General features: G+C 31.7%; 1 protein-coding gene across 2 annotated transcripts in view; it reads left to right on the forward strand.

Moving 5' to 3' along the window:
* LOC126888405 (neurobeachin) overlaps positions 1-21,006 on the forward strand; it is a 2,163,879-nt gene that overhangs the window by 2,103,094 nt on the left and 39,779 nt on the right. For both annotated transcript variants that reach the window (XM_050656648.1, XM_050656649.1), the window contains 2 exons: positions 6,080-6,197; positions 9,782-10,000. In XM_050656648.1, the coding sequence (XP_050512605.1) occupies positions 6,080-6,197; positions 9,782-10,000 (337 nt within the window). The remainder of the gene's footprint in view (positions 1-6,079; positions 6,198-9,781; positions 10,001-21,006) is intronic.

Raw genomic sequence — 21,006 nt, forward strand, 5'->3', positions numbered from 1 at the left:
ATTATTCTAGTTTTCTTTCCTCTTCTCTTATTAGCGTTCTTTATGACTTCATCCATGATTATACTGAATAGCATAGGGCTTAGTGAATCCCAGTCTTATTCTATTGGTTGTATCTATAGATTCCGTAAGTTGTCCATGTATTTCGACTTTTAGACCAGTGTAAATAGCAAAAAAACAATAAAAAATTAATAGCAGGATGAGACCAATTCCAAATGAAAGTACACATATTAGATAACATGTGGAACATTTTTCACCAAATCTGGATGAGGGGAACATGGGTTGGGGGAGCGCTTTTAGGGGTGAAAACGGTTAATTACGATTTGCAGCAAAACGGCACATCCTATAGAAAAAAGTTAAATTACAAAGTTGTAGGCTATAAGAAGGTCTACAACTTTTGTAAATAAGCATTTTTCACATAACCTCAAAATATCCGAGAAAATTGGAAAATTCAATGTTTTTGATTTTATTTTTTTTCTTACTGAAAAAAAAACTTTTTTTACCAAATATGGTAGAAACTTACCTCTGTATGTCCCAAATACACTGTAATTTTTTTGTTTAAAAATATTTTTTAAAACTCTTGTTTTTTATGTTTAAGGAAAAATGTAAGCATTTTTTCAATTGAAAAATATCCCGAAATTTTTTTAGCTTTTTTAAAGAAGTTGGCATTTTTTTTGTTTATTGAAATCTCTATTTTCTGATGGTGCAAAAAAATATATACGTTACTGTGGAAAATTTTGTCACAAAAGGCAAAAATCGGAAATTTATTTTCAACCCCTCACCATTTTCAGGTTCTCAGACGTAATGTAAGTTGCATAGCGAGTAGGTGCAGCCCATTTAGTGACAAATTTATTTATTTTAAAGAAAATTGTGGAATCTACATAAAAAGGTAAATACTACCTGTGTCTTATTCTCAATTAATCAATGAAATATTATCATTTTCTTTCATAAATAGTATGACTAAAATAACCTGAAATTTTTTTATTTTTTTAAATTAACAAATTTTTAATAATAATTTAATACAATATATTCAAAATAAATTAAAAATAGGTACTTCAGTACAATATTAACAAACAATAATTTCTTTCTTTTGCACAAGCAAATTTAGTTTTACTCAAAGAGAAAATTGTAAAATCATGATTTTGTATTTGTAGATTATCACTATGGATATGGAAGAATCTGTTTGTATAATCTGCAATGAGGCAGATAATAAGCAGTTGTATAAAATAAAAGAAAATGCTTTGAAACGTTTAGTGGAGTCTGGTAAAAAAAGATTTGACAGTAGACACAAAAAATTTGCAAATATGACATCAGCTTTTATTCATAAAAGTTGTCAGAAAAATTATAATGATGATGCGCTAATAACTAAATAACTTGATTTATGGCAAAAACATAGTGAAAGCATTATTAGACAATAAAAACTTGTCACATTTAGCCAATATTTTCTACAAAAAAGATGCAAGTAAAGAAAATATCGCCAAAAATGGTTTACAATTAATTCTATCAATTTATAAATGTAGAAATGAAAATATAAGTTTGAATCAATTAAGATTTAACAAATACCAATTAGCAAGAGTAAAAACTTCTTTTAAACTAGCTAATCTCCCACCAACTGAAGGCGCAGCAGAACAACACTGTTACAGAGCATACCATCAGATTCAATCTTGGATGGGTAACAAAGTGACTGCAACAAATTGGGGCTGGAGCAACATGAACGTGGCATTGTGCCCATATTCACAAATGCAGAATTAATTCCAGAAATATTACTAAAAAGTATTTGTTGCAGCTGTGAGACTGGATGCAATAGTCAAAAATGTGGGTGCCGAAAGCATGGTTTGAAATGTACTAATTTATGTTCAAATTGTACTTCTGATAAATGCTCCAATGTTGAAAACCATATTTTTTTTATATTAATGAATATGATGCCATTGTGGATGAGAAACCAACGCCAAATGAAGAAAATGTAGACGAAGACCATGATGGTCTAGAAGATTTAGAGGAAACTGCAGAATCTGTAAGCATTACCGAATGTGATGAAGAAATGCCATCAAAGAAGCAAATACTTAATTAATTGATGAAAAATTGGCCATTAAAATTATAATAATTACTTTATTTTTTATTAAATAAACTTTTTCGTTAAAAAAGTTGTTGCGACTTTTAATTTGGTTCATGAGAAAAAATGTTTTAAAAAAATGTAGTTTCTAGGTAAGTAGGCCGACCTTTAAAAAAATATATAGTTTAAAAAAAATAAAAAACACGCTTTTAAAGCACTAAAAATTTAAAAATAACTTTTAAAATTAAAGCTAGTAATATTTTATTTTTAAATTTTTAGTGCTTTAAAAGCGTGTTTTTTATTTTTTTAACCATAATTTATTCACAAAATTAAAAATCACAGACAACGGCATTAGTGTAGTAAATTTTTAACAGAGGTTCGTTGGTTCCTGCTCGCTATGCAACTTATATTACGTCTGAGAATCTGAAAATGGTGAGAGGTTGAAAATAAATTTCCGATTTTTGCCTTTTGTGACAAAATTTTCCACAGTAACGTATATATTTTTTTACACCATCAGAAAATAGAGGTTTCAATAAATAAAAAAAAAAATGCCAACTTCTTTAAAAAAGCTAAAAAAATTTCGGGAGATTTTTCAATTGAAAAAATTTTCCCTTAGACATAAAAAACAAGAGTTTTAAAAAATATTTTTATATAGAAAAATTACAGCCTATTTGGGACAGAAAGAGGTAAGTTTCCACCATATTTGGTAAAAAATAATTTTTTTTTCAGTGAGAAAAAAAAATAAAATCAAAAACATTGAATTTTCCGATTTTCTCGGATATTTTGAGGTTATGTGAAAAATGTTCATTTACAAAAGTTGTAGATCTTTTTATTGCCTACAACTTTGCAATTTAATTTTTTTCGATAGGATGTGCCGTTTTGCCGTAAAACGTAATTAACCGTTTTCACCCCTAAAAATGCTCCCCCAACCCATGTTCCCCTCATCCAGATTTGGTGAAAAATGTTTCACATGTTATCTAATATGTGTACTTTCATTTGGAATTGGTCTCATCCTGCTATTAATTTTTTATTTTTTTGGTCCATTTTAGAGCTATCTGCACTGGTCTATTTCATCTTATTGTTTTGATAGTCGTTTTCAATAATTGTTTTTATTGATAAGCATAATATCCAGCGGAATCTTTTTATTATACAAAAGAAGTATTACACCTTTAAGTCTTACACTGTAAAATGCTCTCTTCATAAGCCGATAAAACATAGAAATGCGGGTCTATTGTATTCTAATCCTTTCTCTGTAATCGTTTTATGACTAATATTGCATCTGTACACGACCTTTTCGTATGGAAAAATTATTGTTGTTCATTTGCTACGTTCATGAGCTGATTAATCGTTCTTGCCGTCTATCTATCTAATTAGCCTTCTTGGATCCATCTTTAGACATAGGCTCACGTGATTTTTGATATCATCTGCCCATCCCATTTGAGGCCTTCTTCTGCTTCGTTTATATTCCCAAGGTCTCCAATTTATACGAATTTGGTTCCATCGATCTTCTTTTTGTCTTATATTGTGTCCGGCAAATCTCCATTTCAATTTTGCAACTTCTTGTCTAACATTCCTAACTTTGGTTTTCTCTCTTATCCACTCGTTTCTCTTTTTATCCATTAGTCTTATGTGCAACATTTGCCTTTCCATTGCTCTTTGCGTTTTTATGATTTTCTCTATATTTGCTTTTGTAAACGTCCACGTTTGAGAACCATAAGTGAACAGGCCTTGGTCTTAAGATGTTGTGGATATCTTTTGTTTTTAAGGATGTAGTTTAGTTTGCCAAATGCCGCCCATACCAGTCTAATTCGTCGTTTGATCTCTGTTGTATGGTTTTCCTTGTTAAGTTTTATAATTTTACCCAGGTTATTATAATCGTGAACTTTTTCTATTTCATCCTGTCCGATTCTCATTGTGATACCCTCATCTGTATTTGTTATGCTTTTGGTCTTGCTGTAATTGATATTAAGGCCTATCTTTCCAGCTTGTATGTCTAGTTCCTTCATCATTTCAAACAATTCTTCCTTTTTATCGGTTATCAATACGATGTCATCAGCGTAACTTAGATGGTTCAAGCGTTGTCCACAAATTTTTATACCTTTTTCTTCCCATTCGTGCTTGCCGTAGAGTCCCTAGGATTGGCAAATTTTTTGCTTGTTTTGGGGATCCCAAAATTAATATTCTCATCAAAGAGGTTGTGACATTTTGGTCTCTGACGCCTAGACTATTAGTTTGTTGTATACATTTTTTGGGACTTTCCTATACATGTCATAATCATAATGTTAAGAGGAATTAACTAACTAATGGTGCTACTAAAAAACTGCATTTTTGCAATAAAATCAAAACAAAATGTATTTGTTTTTACAACTTCACTCATAGAAAACCTAAAAAATATCATTTTAGCAGATTCCTAGGCAATCACGAATCGTACAGTTTTTGAGATGCCTAATATTTTCCTTTCAGCATTACAAGAAGTATTTAGCACTTGATGGTAGAGAATTCTTGGTCATAAATATTTGAGTGTAATGCGCGAAATAAGGCGCATGTCCAGGGATACAAAAGTTGATTCGCGAAGAAACAGATCGATATCAACAGCAATCAAGTGGCATACACTCCTCCCATATAAAGGCAGCCATTTTCTGCTTTCGAGAGAATTTATCTTAGAGATGTTTATACAATGCTAAAAAAATACTTTTTCAAAATATTATTTTGAATTGTAATAAGATAAGCTACTACAATATAAAACGATACATTTCTTCGGATGTTCTAATGAAAATAGAAAATTAACTAAATGATTAAGTATATTTTTGACCATAAAGATTAGAGAATGTACGTAAGGTTTATTGGATGATAAATGATAAGTTCTATCGAGCTGCATTTCTCTCTTATCTTTCACTGTATTATCAGTCTTAGTACTTCATATCGCTGTCCCATCATTACGTGTCTCAGATATTGTAACTTTCTTATTTTTTTTGTGTTTATTATTTCGTATTATTTGCCCATTTCTCGCAATATGTACTTCATTGTTCGTTTTCTTCTGTGTCCATGCTATTCTATAAGCATCCTTCTGTAACACCATATTTCAAATGACTCTAACTTATTCATGTGTTCTTGTGTAAATGTCCAGCTTGCAAGTCCATATTGCAGTATCGAGAACACGTAACATCTCAAAGCTCTTACTCTCAGTTCTAATCTAAGGTTTTTATTGCAGAATATTGTTTTCATTCTTATTCTTATACATTCACATTTCTTGCTATTTCTATCCTGGCACTTATTTCTCATTTTTGATCATTATTTTCTGAAATCCAGGTTGCCAGGTATTTGTATTTATCAACCCTTTCTATTTGTACATCTCCTAAATGTATGTTTGTTGTATCATATGCTAAAAGTTGATGTGTCATTTGAGTTCAAGCTTATATTTGTGTCCTCTTCTAATTTTTTACAGGTGTAATACTCTTTCCACACTTCTACAATTACGTATGGTTTATGTCGTATCTTTATATTTTCCTCTATTATTATGCTGTATGTTTCAGTTCTCTTTTGTCTTTCTGTATTCTTTGGAACAAGCTTTGATATTATTCCAAAAGGCTCAATAGTCTTTAACTTTTATTTAAGCTGACTCCAAATTCTTCCCATGATTTTTGTTTCGCCTCTCTTACTGCCTTTTTGCAATTTTATTTTTATTATTATATAGTTCTTTATCCGTTGGATCGTTTGTTTGCACATAAATTTTCCGTGCTTCTCATTCATCAGTGAATCCAAAATTCCAAGAAATTTGGGAATCTGTGGTTTAAATAATGCAGTAAACATGGCCGTGGACTAAAATTTAAAACACAGACAAAACTTGCACAAATAGACAACATCATGGTTATTTTTCTGGTTATTTACAGCTACAGTGCTACACATGACATCGCAACAGTTAGCAAAGATAGAAACGTGTCTCAATGTGTAGAATCTCTTCCTCTATTTTTTTCTTACCAATTTCATTAACTGTTATATTATGGAATTAATGTTTGTTTTATTTTTCAGATGCTGAAATACTGCGATCACCTCCATGGAAAATGGTACTTTTCAGAAGTTAGAGCCATATTCTCTAGAAGATACCTGTTGCAGAACAATGCAATTGAAATATTTTTAGCTAGTAGAAGTAAGTACCAATCACAACTGTGATTTCCTCTGTGAGCCCATCTTTGATCTGACACTGCGTGAGGAGGCTCAATATAGACGTAGCATGCCATGTCGTAGTTTCACAGAGCTTCTCTCTGAATTTCCGTTCCCAGTCTCCGTTTACAAGTTATAAGATTAAGATCCTGTGTTGTCAAACTTCGAACTCATGAATTTATCCATGAATTTATCAAAGCACAATGTATTTTCGCACTTCATAATTTGCGAGGTCGAGTTATTTTCTTTCTTCCAGAGATTGTGATGAATATAAAATTGAGTAAAACTTTTATCAGATAAATTTCACTTTGAGCTTAATAATATCATTGAATTTGCGATCGCTGAACTTAATGTTGAGAATTCTTCGTTCCATAGCTCTCTGAGTCACTTTATACGATATGTTGTAAGTCACAAAGTTTATAGAAGATGTTGTTGTTAAAATCCCATGTTTCAGTTCGATATGTCAGCAAAAACTGATTAAAAAGTTTTTGCTTTAAAGTATTTGGTTAATTTGATTTAAATTCTGTTTGTAATTTTCCAAATGCTGCCATGTTAAGGAACAGCTTCTATTTAAAGCAGCCTTTAGGTTAAGCTTGTCCTAAATATATTTGTTTAGGACTCATTTTTGGTCAAAATTACACAATTAACTCAATTATATTGTCCAGAGTTAGATCCTCAGGTATATCTAGAGATTCGATTGTTAGATATTTAGTTTCATTAGTGTCATTAGATTTATTTTTAATCCTATTTCGTTTGAATTTGTATTTATAGGCCTGGATCCCGCATACCAAAAAAAATTGATGAACAGCATGCTGAAAATTTGTTAATAGCGGTGTCTAGTCAGACAAACTTTGATGTATGGGAACATTGGAACAGGGGAAGTTTTAATTGTGGAACGGGTTAAAACTTTGGAACGTCAGACTACGAAAACGTCCCATGTATTTTGTCGGACAGAACTTCCAATTAATTTGTTACCCTTTCATTAAACTCTCACGCAAAAATCAGACTGGTATTTATCACTAACTGGGCATTTCAATAAGTCCGACACGTAAAACATGTCAAATGACAGGAATTATGACAGGTGATAAATAGCAGTCTAATTTTTGCATGAGAGTTTAATAAAAGGGTAACAAATCAATTGGAAGTTCTGTCCGACAAAATACATGGGACGTTTTCGTAGGCTGACGTTCCAAATTTTTAACCTCTTCCACAATTAAAACTTCCCCTGTTCCAGTGTTCCCGTACATCAAAGTTTGTCCGGCTACACCGTTAAGCTATTAACAAATTTTCAGCTTGCTATTAAATAATTTTTTTTTTGGTACGCGGTATCCAGGCCTATTCGGTCTAATAGTATTTTCTGCAATTATTCTCCATCTTTTGCTATTAATGCATCATCATCGGCAAATCTCAGATGATTCTGCTTTTCGCCATATATCGTCACTCCTTCATTTGTTCATTCTAAAGTTCGAAACATATCTTCTAGAGTCTAGAGCTAAAGTAAATAGCTTGAATGAGATAGAATCTATACATGCCATGTACGTTTAGATCTCCCCTCGTATACTTGCCTACAGGGTGCATGAGATAAGTATTCGCTGCACAAGATAGTAGTCGAGGAAATGAAGCTGAAAAAATGGCAAAACCTCGCAATTTTTTCGTCCAGCATCGATTTGTACAAAAATTTGGGATTAGGCTCATTTCAGCCTCTAGTTCATTTTCTATATTGAGCCGTTGTACGCTTTTGGTTTTTTACGGGTAAAAACTACCCCTAATTGTAAAAAATTATAAAATAACAATTTAAACTTTAATATTGTCAACATTTGGTTCTTATTAGCTACATAATGATTGTTTTATGCTTTAAGATATACTATCATAATATTTCAACCCTTAAAACCACCCTTGTTGGAGCTATATATAAAAAATTTACTTATCCTAAAATAATAATTTCGGCTTGCATCGATTTACATAAAAATTTGGGATTAGGATCATCTCACCCTGTACTTCATATTCTATATCATGCTTGAGGGCGTTGATTATTTTTAGGGTTGTAAACTACCCCTTATTGTCAAAAATTATATAAAAACATTGTAAACTTTAATATGCGTAAAATTTGATTTTGATTATTTGATTTGATTGTTTTATACTTTAGGATATAATATCATAATATTTCAACCCTAAAAAACCACCCTTAATAACATTACAGTTTGTATAAGTAGATATTTTAATAGATCTATGCAGAAAAAAAGTAGAATTAAAGAATTACAAAAACATTTATTTACACAAAAGTACGAATTTACAAATATGTAAAAATACAAATACAAATAGTTTTTTAGTCATCTTCCGGTATACGAAATACGAACCGGTTCTGTGGTATTATACATACATTGAAAATTATCCATAAGCGGACTATCCGAATTTTTCGAAAAAAAAATTTTTTAAAATTTTATTCAAAAATGACTTTGTAGCATTTTTGAAGAGTTATAAGACTGTGTAAACTAAGTTCCCCAAGATCTCTTAGTTTTTAATTAGGGCGGGTTTAAAGGGCACGAATAAGGGGGTGTTTGCTCGTAAATAGAGGTTTTAAACAACTATATCTCGCTAACTGTTCACTGTAATGAAAATCTATGCACAAGGCAATTTTCTTTATTAAAAAGGCTACAATTTAGTAATCTATAATTTTTTTCGAATCTCCAGTATTTTCGGAAATATTTTGAAGTAAAAAGTGAAAAATGGGAAATTCCAAAAAAATTATTTTTTTATAAACTCCAATTTTTCTAAAATTAGGCCTTTTAAATAAGTCAAACATCTTGGGTGTATTGATAATACAAATATAAAAGGAATTACAGAAAGGTGAAGACCAATTTTTAATTAGGAGGGTAGTTAGGGGTTATTTTCACTGATTTTTTTCATAGAGAAAAGCAGGCACCGACCTTTTTTTGATCATAAGTCGCCCAATTTTTAGGCTAGAAACTTTTTATTATTATTTTTTGAGAGGCCCAGCTGTATACTTGAAAAAATATTATTTAAGTTTTCGTCTAAAAATGCAAAGTTTTTCCGTTATTTTACTTTGGATGTTTCAAATTATGTATTGGTCTTAAAGATATTACAGAAAAAGAATTTGGTTTGTGTTACTAAAAGGTACAATTTTAATATCTACAGTTTTTTTGATTAAATGCATATTTTTCGAGGTATTCTTAAAAAACCCTCTAAAAAAGTCGATTCTTTCATCGAAAAACTGTTACTTTCAAGCGCGAATAACTCGAAAAATATTAGTTTTACGAAGAAAATGTAAAATACATTTTTTTCTTAGAATAACTTTTTACATCGATTTACATAGTTAAAATGTAATAAAAAATTCCCGCCCCTGAGATGGGGTGGCAACCACCCCCAAGGTTTTAGCGTACAGCGGCATGATATAGAAAATGATCCTTGGACTATTCCCTACCTTCTGTGAAAACTTCAAGTAAATCCATGCTGGACGAAAAAATTGCGAGCCAAAATGCTTCATTTCCTCGACTATAGGTATTCGTATTATAGAGACTAAAATTCTAAGTAATATTTTTTTCGTTGCAGCTTCCATCATGTTCGCTTTTCCCGATCAAATGACAGTAAAGAAAGTGATCAAAGCCCTTCCCAGGGTCGGCGTGGGCATCAAATACGGCATTCCGCAAACGAGAAGGGCCAGTATGATGTCGGCGCGTCAACTTATGAGGAATTCCAACATGACTCAGAAGTGGCAAAGAAGAGAGATCTCCAATTTTGAGTATTTGATGTTCCTCAATACTATCGCTGGTAAGTTTAATGAGCTATTAAAAAACGTTTATTAGCAAGCTGAAAATTTGTTAATAGCTTAACGGTGTCTAGTCGGACAAACTTTGATGTATGCGAACACTGGAACAGGGGAAGTTTTAATTGTGGAACGTGTCATTATGGAAGTTTATGATTGTGAAAACTAGCAGGTTTTTTTAATGGCATGGACTAGACTAGGTGTCAATCAGCCAGATATATCAAGAAGAATAAACATTTAAGGACCGTAAAGTCCATAAAATATCAATAACGAAGAAAAGATAGTTCAGTTGAGATGTAATTTAAGTACTGAAATTAAAAAGATGGTAGTAAGCTGAGATAAGATAATTATATATTATGTAGCTTCCTTTCAACATCATAGGTGTGTTCAAAAACGATCTACAAAAATTTTACAACAATAACAATAATATAAGAATCATAAACAAGACAGTGAGGTCCTCAAACTAGCAGGTTGTTTAAGTTTATTCAATAGCAAACTTTATCTAATATATGAACAAATGTTTGTCCGACAAATATGTTAGGCATTTTAATAAGTCCGATACGTAGAACTTGTCAAATGACACGAATTATGTTGGTGGTAAAAAGCAGTCTGATTTTTGCATGAGAGTGTAATGAAAGGGTAACAAATCAATTGAAAGTTCTGTCCGACAAAATACACGGGACCTTTTCATAGTCATAACTTTCGAAACCTGTAACCTGATCCACAATTAAAACTTCCCCTGTTCCAGTGTTTCCATACATCAAAGTTTGTCCGACTAGACACCGTTAGGCCATTAACAAATTTTCAGCTTGCTATTAATCAACTTTTTTTTGGTACGCGGGATCCAGTTCTATATAACGTTCTGTATTTCTTCTAATTACTAGCATGTGTACAGTTTTCATTGATATCACCCTGTATATCAGAAATTAATTAAATAGGACAAGTATATTTTCGTACTACTTTAATGTCTGAACCTTTACAGTATATTAATATAGATGTAAATAAAAGTAGCTTGATCTGTGATTTATTTCGAAGTTTATGAATAAAAACTTCCAAGGACAAGACTCTCCGGTTCAAGTAACAAATTCAAGTCTATTTATATTCCTACTACAGCTACTTTTACTTTTTTTTCCTTTACAGTGTAATTGGTGGTCTAGTTGACTAGTCTTTCGTTTGAACGTCAAGATTGATATATTCTAGGATTTTATTTACTTCATGTAGGTACATAGTGCGAAAAAAATATTTAACAAAAGGAATTATTGAGAAAATAATAATATAGTTTACTTCCCAAGAAACAAATAGGTAATACTAATATGCTTGCTATGGAAATGATAAAAAAAATAAAAATTTACCTAAATATTTGAGGCATATTTGATATTGCAGTTGATACTCAACGGTAACTCAGTATATAGCTTGTTATATAGCTCAGTATGTATATAGAGCAAAATTAAGCATGTTTTAGTCTTCAAAATTTAACAGCAAACTTGCGAGAACTACGGAGGGCTTAGTGTAACTAACTAAATTTGTACAATGTGCAGGAAAAGCAGAATTGAACATTGTTGGGAAAACGCTGAAGATCAAGAAAATAAAAAACAACTGGATAAGAAATAAAACAAAAGTCAAAGACGCAGGCCAACTTATAGCCAGGCTAAAATGTAGGTTCGCAGGTCATAACGCCAAACAAACGGACAATAGGTGAAATACCACGATACAACAATGGAGACCATGGACAGGAAAGAGAGCATGAGGACCATCCTACATGAGATGGGGACATGACATTAGAAAGATAGGAGGAACACACTGAAAACAGAAAGCACAAAACAGAAGCGAATGTAGGAAACTGGGGAAAGCCTATGTTCAAAATTTGATGAATTAAAAGGCAGAAGAAGAAGAAAGAAGATGAATATCTCGGTGTGAATATAACAAACGATGGTCAGAAAGATACAAAAGAAATAGCTAGTAAAATTGGTGAAGGTAATTCAGCAATACGTCAACTGAATAGTCTACTCTGGAATAACCACATCACTAATAGAAACACTAAAATTAGGATATACAGGGTGAGTTTTTAGTGCGGGATCGGTCGATAACTCCATTATGGTATAAAATATCGAGAAGTTATTAAAGTTATTTAAAAAAAATGTAGGCAATGATACTCTCCACGCTTGGAAAATATGTCCATTTATACAGGGTGATCAGTAACTGCGTGGTATATCAAACATATAATTTTTTAAATGGGACACCCTATATATTTTTTCATATTTATATTCCCCTCATAATTCTTATTCATATAATATATGGTTTTGCATTACTATACAGAGTATTTAACAAGTTATGACCATTTTTATTTCGAAATCACTATGAGATTAACACTCTGTATATAAAGAAGTAATTCGTAGACAATAATTTGTTTTATGTAATAAGATAAACAATATACTGAAGTTTTGAAATTAAGTCCAATTCACATCATTGACGAATATTTGTATACAGGGTGAACTACAAAACCAAATTACGATTTTCTCTATTTTTTTAAATGGATCACCCTATATTTTACTTTTCAACATTATTGTATTTAATATACTCTTTCATTTTTATATAGCATTCCCTATATCTAAACTGATTGCTTTCCGAGATATTTTTAGTTTTCTTCAAATTTCGGGAATACATTCAATTTTTCTAGTAGAAATAAGTTAGTATTGAGTGATAATTAAACAACATTATTTTTATTAGATAAACAACTAACACAAAATATAAACCATAGCAATATGCAGTGAATATACCAATAAATGTGATATTAAGAAATTATCATATTTCCCTAATATACAAGAATCGTAAAATTCATACAAAAAAAAACTTTGTATTGTATATAAAAATATAACAAGATTACTTTTATTCAATAAATAACTTACATGAAATATAAATCAAAACAATATACAACTGATGTAACAGTTTTTAGATTGGTATATCAACAGCATTCTAAGCCAAGAATTTTTTAGTAGAACATTCATTTTTATAAGCCTTTTTAAACTACAAAACAAAATTACGATTTTCTCAATTTTTTTTTAATAGATCACCCTATATTTTATTTTTTTGAAATATTGTATGTATGATACTCTTTCATTTTTATACAGCATCTCCTATACCTAAACTTATTAGTTTCTGAGATATTTTTAGTTTTCTTCATTTGCCGTGAATACATTCAATTATTCTTATAAATATAAATAACTTGACAAATAACTATTATGTAATAATATAACAAATATTTTCATTCAATAAATAACTAACAAAAAAATAATAAACCATAACAAAATTTAATGAATGTACCAATTAATGTGATGTTAAGGATATAAGTCTAAAGTAAATGTTGAAAATGACCACTTTCAACGTCTATGCCATTTTGTTACCGATATTCAAATGACCGAGCCACATTTCTAACATTTTTGTAAGTCAATATTATTAAAAGCTTCTTTTATTCTATTTTTCATATCATCAAGCGTTGTTGGATGCTTCTGGTATACAAGGTTTTTTATATAGCCCCACTTGAAAAAAATCAATTTTGGAAGAACTGGAGCACCGTCGTATAAAAACCTCAACCGTCAAAAAATGTGGACCAATCACATAATCTCTAACAATATCACCTTAAACATTTATAAATCACCTAGTTTGAGTGTTAACAAAGTAGGGATTTCTTATTGATGCATATTAATGAAATTTAATATGAAAATGATTTTATTAATAACTGTGGGTCACAATCTGCTATTAGGAATGTGTTACTAAAAACTTCTTGGCTTAGAATGCTGTAGATATAATAATCTAAAAACTATTAAATTAGTTGTATATTGTTTTGATTTATGTTTTGTGTGAGTTGTTTATTAAATAAAAATAATCTTGTAATTTTATTATACACAACATACCTATATTTTTTTTGTAGGAATTGTATGATTCTTGTATATTAGAGAAATATGATAATTCCTTAATATCACATTTATTGATACATTCATTGCATATTGCTATGGTTTATATTTTGTGTTAGTGATTTATTGAATAAAAATAATTTTGTTTAATTATCATTCAATACCAACTTATTTCTACTAGAAAAATTGAATGTATTCCCGAAAGTTGAAGAAAACTAAAAATATCTCCGAAAGTAATAAGTTTAGATATAGGGAATGCTATATAAAAATGAAAGAGTATAATAAATACAATATTTTTGAAAAATAAAATATAGGGTGATCTATTTAAAAAAATCGAGAAAATCGTAATTTGGTTTTGTAGTTCACCCTGTATACAAACATTCGTCAATGATTTCAATTGGACTTAATTTAAAAACTACAGTATATTGTTTATCTTACTACATAAAACAAATTATTGTCTATGAATTACTTCTTTATATACAGGGTGTTAATCTCATAGGGATTTAGAAATAAAAATGGTCATAACTTGTTAAATACTCTGTATAGTAATGGAAAACCCTATATTATATGAATGAGAATTATGAGGGGAATATAAATATGAAAAAATATATAGGGTGTTCCATTTAAAAAATTATATGTTTGGTATACCACGCTGTTATTGATCACCCTGTAGGAAGGGACATATTTTCCGAGCGTGGAGAATATCATTGCCTACATTTTTTCTAAATAACTTTTTTCGATATTCTATACCATAATGGAATTATCGACCGATCCCGCACTAAAAACTCACCCTGTATGTACAAAAGTATCATAAAATAAAGTATTGGTACATACGGATGAGAGCTTTGGGTAATAAATAAAAAAAGACGCATCCAAAATAAAATCAATTAAAATGAATTATTGGCGTAAATGTTGCCAAATCACTAGAAAAGACAGTGTGAGGATGTGAGGAATACTGAGATCAGAGAGTATATGGGCATAGTCAATTACATCCTGGAAACTATAGAATGCAAAAGGCTGAAATGGTATGGCTATGTCGAAAGAATGAATGATCAAAGGTGGCCAAAGAAATTTTTCCAAAATCCTTTCCCTACAATCTATTAAAATATCTCTTAATTCAACTGGTACATATAAGTATGCAACACGTCAAACAATTGTAACTGTTTTCAATAAAATTGTTGAGTCTTTTTGGTACATATTTTATGTATTGTATATCTTTTCCTTATCTGGATTTTCTTTTGCCTTATCTATGTTAAAATTACAGCTTGAATATTTTTGTATTAAACATATTTTACCCTATTCTATTTCTAGAAATTTTCTTGTAGATATTTCATTCTCTTGTCGCCGTCTTTTTTAAAGAAATAAGTAAATTGCATCATGATCTCGCATTTATGTGAAATACAAAGTCCGAAAAGAAGAAAAAGTTGCTTTCCTTTCTCGGTAACGAGGAAATAATTTCGGAAGTTGACGGTCCGGAACCAAAGACCGGTGACTTTTTTTTTCTCCATACGATACGAACGTCGCATGCAAAATTTGCTGTTGTCAAGAGAGGCTGGCTCTAAATTAAAAACACATTCATCACGGGCCTCGACTGCACCTTCTAATAATAGCTCTCAAGTCGGCATTAATGAAATACAGAGTGATACCGCAAGCCAACATTTTAGATTATAATTTGATCTCTATTGGAACTTGGCAGTGGCGCACCCAGGGGGGTTTTGGGGGTTAAAACCCCTCTCAGAGCATATAAAAAATATATAAAGAATAATAAGGAAATGTAGAAGAACAGAGAATACCGAGCGACTGGAAAAACAGCATAACAAATACTTATTTTCAAAAAGGGAGGGAAAACACATCCAGAAAACTATAGGGGAATAAGTATGCTTAACACTACTCTCAAAGCATTCACAAAAACTATACTGGAAGAAATCGCCAGAACTATAACCATACGGGAAGAACAACAAGTTTTCCGAAAAAATAGATCCACCATCGATGCAACATTTTTGTTATCAGACAGATAGCGGAAAAATCCTTAGAATTTAATAAACCTGCACATGTGTGTTTCGTCGATATGACAAAGGCTTTTGACATAGTGCTTCAAGGCGATTCACTGAGCCCTTTCATATTTAATTTAATAATGGACAAAATAATAGAAAACCGTCCCAGAACAGCTGGATTTAAGATGGGTAACACATTCTTTAGAGCCCTTTGCTTACGCTGACGATGCTGTCCTTATCGCCGATTCTATGAAGACAATTTCCAAAGGCTACTGCATGCATTTAATACTAAAGCTATAGAACTGAATATGCTCATCAGCACCGAGAAGACTGCCTAGTAATTTCAAAGAACCGATAAGATGCAAATTAAAAATTGACTCCAAAACTGTGGAACAGGTGAATCACTTCAAATATCTTGGAGTGAAAATAACAAGCTATGAAAATCTCTCAAAAGAGTTCAGAGAACAAACAATGAAAGCAGCTAGAATCTCGGGATGCTTGAAAGAAATTGTATGGAAGAACAAATATCGAAATACTGAAAGCAAAGTAATATACAGGGTGTTTCATTAATAATTGTCCATATAGTAACTGGAGAAACCTTAGCGCAAAATACGAAGATTTAACCTAAAACACTTAAATAAAATGTGGTTCCTTACTGAGTTACAGGGTGTTTTATCTAAAATATTAAAAAGTATTTTTGCTCAGCATTTTAAAACTATTCGACGTATTCTTTTCATACTTGGCAAAAAGTGCGACTACTAGACACCCTACGAAATTATGATAAACAAACGTTTCTAGCTGCTACCAGAGGCGTACGACAGGGGGTGGTGAATGGTTGACCCTTCTCAAATTCTACACCACTGGAGGAATGACTATTTTAGTACCATTTTTAGATTCTCAAATACTTTCTACGTAAATAATATACTCTTTATTGGTAACGATAAAGTCATTAGTTTTCGAGATATTTGAAGTTAAATATGAAACGGCACAGTTATTTTGATTAATTTATAATATAATTCATATGATTAAAATTTAAAAATTATTTGTACCCAGTACTTTAAAACTATTTGGCGTGTCCTTATCATACTTGGCAGAAAGTGTAGGTACTGTACACTCTACTAAATTAAGGTAGATAAACGTTTCTAACTACTACCAGAGGCGTACTACAGGGGATAGTGGCTGGTTGGCCCTTCCCAAATTCTACGCCACTGACGAAATTGCTATTTTAATGTAATTTTTTGATTTTGCAATACTTTTTATGTAAATAATATACTCTTTATTCGTAGCGATAAAATTATTAGTTTTCGAGGTATCTGAAAATAAAAATGAAGTGACACAATACATTAATCGAAATAACCGTGTCGTTTCATTTTTAACTTCAAATATCTAGAAAACTAATGACTTTATCGCTACGAATGAAGAGTATATTATTTTCATAGAAAGTATTGGAGAATCCAAAAATTAAACTAAAATGGCAATTTCGCCAGTGGCGTAGAATTTGGAAAGGGTCAACCATTCACTTTCCCCCGTCGTACGCCTCTGGTAATAGCCACAAACGTTTGTTTGACATAATTTAGTAGTTTGTACAGTACCTATACTTCCTGCCAAGAATGAAAAGAATATGTCGAATAATTTTAAAATGCTGAGCAAAAATAGTTTTTAAATTTTAAGATAAAACACCCTGTAACTCAGTAAGGAACCACATTTTATTTAAGTGTTTTAGGTTAAATCCTCGTATTTTGTGCTAATGTTTCTCCAGTTACTATATGGACAATTATTAATGAAACACCCTGTATAAAACAACAATAAGACACCCTGTATATAACATATGCGGCAAAAACAAGACCAGACACAAATAGAACGTTGCAAATGATGAAAACAGTTGAAATGAGAACGCTAAGAAATATACAAGGCAAAACTCTACGTGGCAGAATAAAAAGTGAAGACATCAAACAAAACTGTGGAATACAGGACATAGGAAAATGGGTCAGACAGAGATGAAGATATTGGAACAAACGTGTAAAGGGAATGGAGGACAGCAGACTCGTTAAAAGCGGACAAACGAATAACCCAGTAGGTAAAAGACCACAGGGTAGCCCACCAAAACAATGGAGAGAATGCTGGACCTCATCATCCGGGAAAGACTTGAAGAAGAAGAAGAAGAGGAAAATGTATCTTGTCTTTCACAAACAATATAAAAAAATTTCGGTGCCCAAGCCACCCCCCCCAGGAAAATTCTAGGTGCGCCTCTGGAACTTGAATCTCAACGTATTTTATTCTTCACCACAATAATTTTTTCTCTATATTCTAACGCTTTTTTAACGTTTCTATATATCAATTATCAAAATTGTTGTTTTTACACTTTTGTTCTTTTTTATGTAGTCATGACTCTCTATCTGTCTGTTTTTCAATACGCCTCCAACAAGTTGTCGTTCTTCCTTTTGTTGAACTGTCCGTCGTCGTCTTTACTACTCTATTTCTTACTGTACTCTATTCTTGGTTAGAAAGAGTTCTCAGCCAGTACTTGACGTTTCCCACTTTGCTTCTCTGTCGTGCCTACAACTGTACTTCTAGATCTATGCTATAGTGTCTTAATTCCACTTCGTTTTCGAGTTTTTCGTAGATAGACATTGTGATCCGCAGATATTTAAATTCCATCATCATTATCAACCCGTACACGTTCACTACTGGACAAAGGTCTCCCTCAGCTCTTTCCATCTGTCTCTGTCTTGTGCGGCTTGCATCCAGTTACTTATAATATACGCTTCTAATCGTCGGTCCGTCTGGTTGGTGGGCGTCCTCTAATCCATCACTTGCTCTATTAGCTGACCCTCCAGCTCCAATTTACATCTTAGTGGATTTGCTGTTACAATCACGCATTTTGTCTTTGTTTGGTCGTCTCAGTCGTAGAAATGAGAACTATGGGGGGGCAGGATAGAGCTCTTAGAAGTTGAGGGAAAGGGAGGTAGAAAAAAACCAAGGAAAAGATGGAACGACTGTGTGGCAGAGGACTTGAGAGAGGAAAGTTTAAATAAAGACGTGATAATGTACGTCCTTGCCGGACTCTTCGTAGTATTTCCTGTGCTTCCTTTCCTTTGTTATGGTTGACTTTAAAAGAAAAATGTCATCGCCGAAAAAACCTAACTAAAACTGAACTATATAAATACTAAATGGGACATCTTTCATTTGAAAACCTCCCATAAAACCAAATTTTGTTGGTGATGCTTGTCCATCGCAAATTTTATGTAATCTGTGATGTAATTTTTTTAATGATCTTAACAAGTGACTTATGAGGTTAATTGTTCTGCAATAGTTTCCGTAATAGAGGTTTTTCGTAATTATCGTCGTGATACTCATCAGGAAACTCGTTGTCAGCCAAGTATAGAAGCTTGGCTTGGAGGAATTGAACTTATTTCTTGGGACACCTAGTGAGTATGTGCCCTAGTTGATGGTAAAAAGTTTTCAGGGCCTCTTTTGGTATTTTTAGAGCTGCCTTCCCTGAAACATATTTTTCGCTGAGAGAACGGATTCTGTCCTCTGTAGTGGAGAGATTGGCAAGAATATTGCATGTGGGTCTCCATCTTTATATAGTTCAGATAGTTTTGAACTACCTTTTCAACTTCAAGAATCGTTGGGGCTCTTATTCTTTCCCATATGTTTCGTTTGTTCCGCTTTATTCATCTATTTTATCTTCAAGGTTTTCTCCTTGCTCCTCTTGTTCCTTCTTTGTTTAGTACCTCACATCACGATGCCTCACCTCTCGATTAAATACGATTTCCTTGTTAGATTACGTCGGGTCAGCACTTTTTTATAGATTTTATCTTGTTCTCTGATTGCATTCTTGCATTTTCATCAAACCACTGATTATTAGGAACTGTAAACCCACCGAGTATTTTTCTGCTGTTGTATAGCTTATTGACTAAAGTTTTCTATTTAACTTCATGTAAAATGCAAAATATTTTTTGATGCAGCATTAAAAAATAAAGTAATCGTCTACCTATATACAGAATCACAAAATCAGTGCTCACAAAAAAAGTTACAGCCCTTTGAAGTTACAAAATAAAAATCGATTTTTTTCAATATATCGAAAACTATTAGAGATTTTTTATTGAAAATGGACATGTATAATTCTTATGTCAGGAACATCTTAAAACAAAATTATAGTGAAATTTGTCCACCCCATAAAAAATTTATGGGGATTTTGTTCCCTTAAACCCCCCCAAACTTTTGTGTACGTTCTAATTAATTCATTATTGTGGTACCATTAGTTAAACACAACGTTTTTAAAACTTTTTTGCCTCTTAGTATTTTTTCGATAAGCCAGTTTTTATTGAGATGCGGCTTCTTTTTCAATATATTTACGTAAAAATTTTATGGGGGTTTTGTTCCTTTAAACCCCCCTAATGTTTGTGTACGTTCCAATTAAATTGTTCATAAGTCACCTTTTATCAAGATGTAGCTTCTTTTTCAAAATATACCTAAAAATGTAAATTATAAATAAATTTTCAGATTATTAACAGGTCTCTATAACCGTACTTAACCATATACAAATATGTGGTGGATTCGACAAATATTCAAAATATCTCGATAAACACTGGCTTATCGAAAAAGTACTAAGAGGCAAAAAAGTTTTAAAAATAATGTGTTTAACTAATAGTGCCACAATAATAATTTAATTGGAACGTACACAAAAGTTTGGGGGGGTTTAAGGGAACAAAACCCCCATAAAATTTGTATGGGGTGCACAAATTTTACTTAATTTTTTTTAAGATATTGCTGTCGTAAAAATGCCACATGTCAATTTTCAATAAAAAATCTCTGAGAGTTTTCGATATATGAAAAAAAATCTATTTTCATTTTGTAACTTCAAAGGGCTGTAACTTTTTTTGTGTGCACTATTGTATATAGGTAAGTGAGGTTCAATCAACCTATTTTTGACCCCAGAATCTGTGGTATAATTTATGACCAATCTTTTCGGGACACCCTGTATATTGTACGTAGATAAATCAAGTCAGATCTCTAGCAATCGTTAGCTCATGTAGTATATTTATCACAATTTCTGTATTAGGTACATAAAAAAACAACTTGGTCGACGTATTTTAAAAA

This window comes from Diabrotica virgifera, chromosome 7, assembly GCF_917563875.1.
Source record: "Diabrotica virgifera virgifera chromosome 7, PGI_DIABVI_V3a".
Taxonomy (NCBI): Eukaryota; Metazoa; Arthropoda; class Insecta; order Coleoptera; family Chrysomelidae; genus Diabrotica; species Diabrotica virgifera.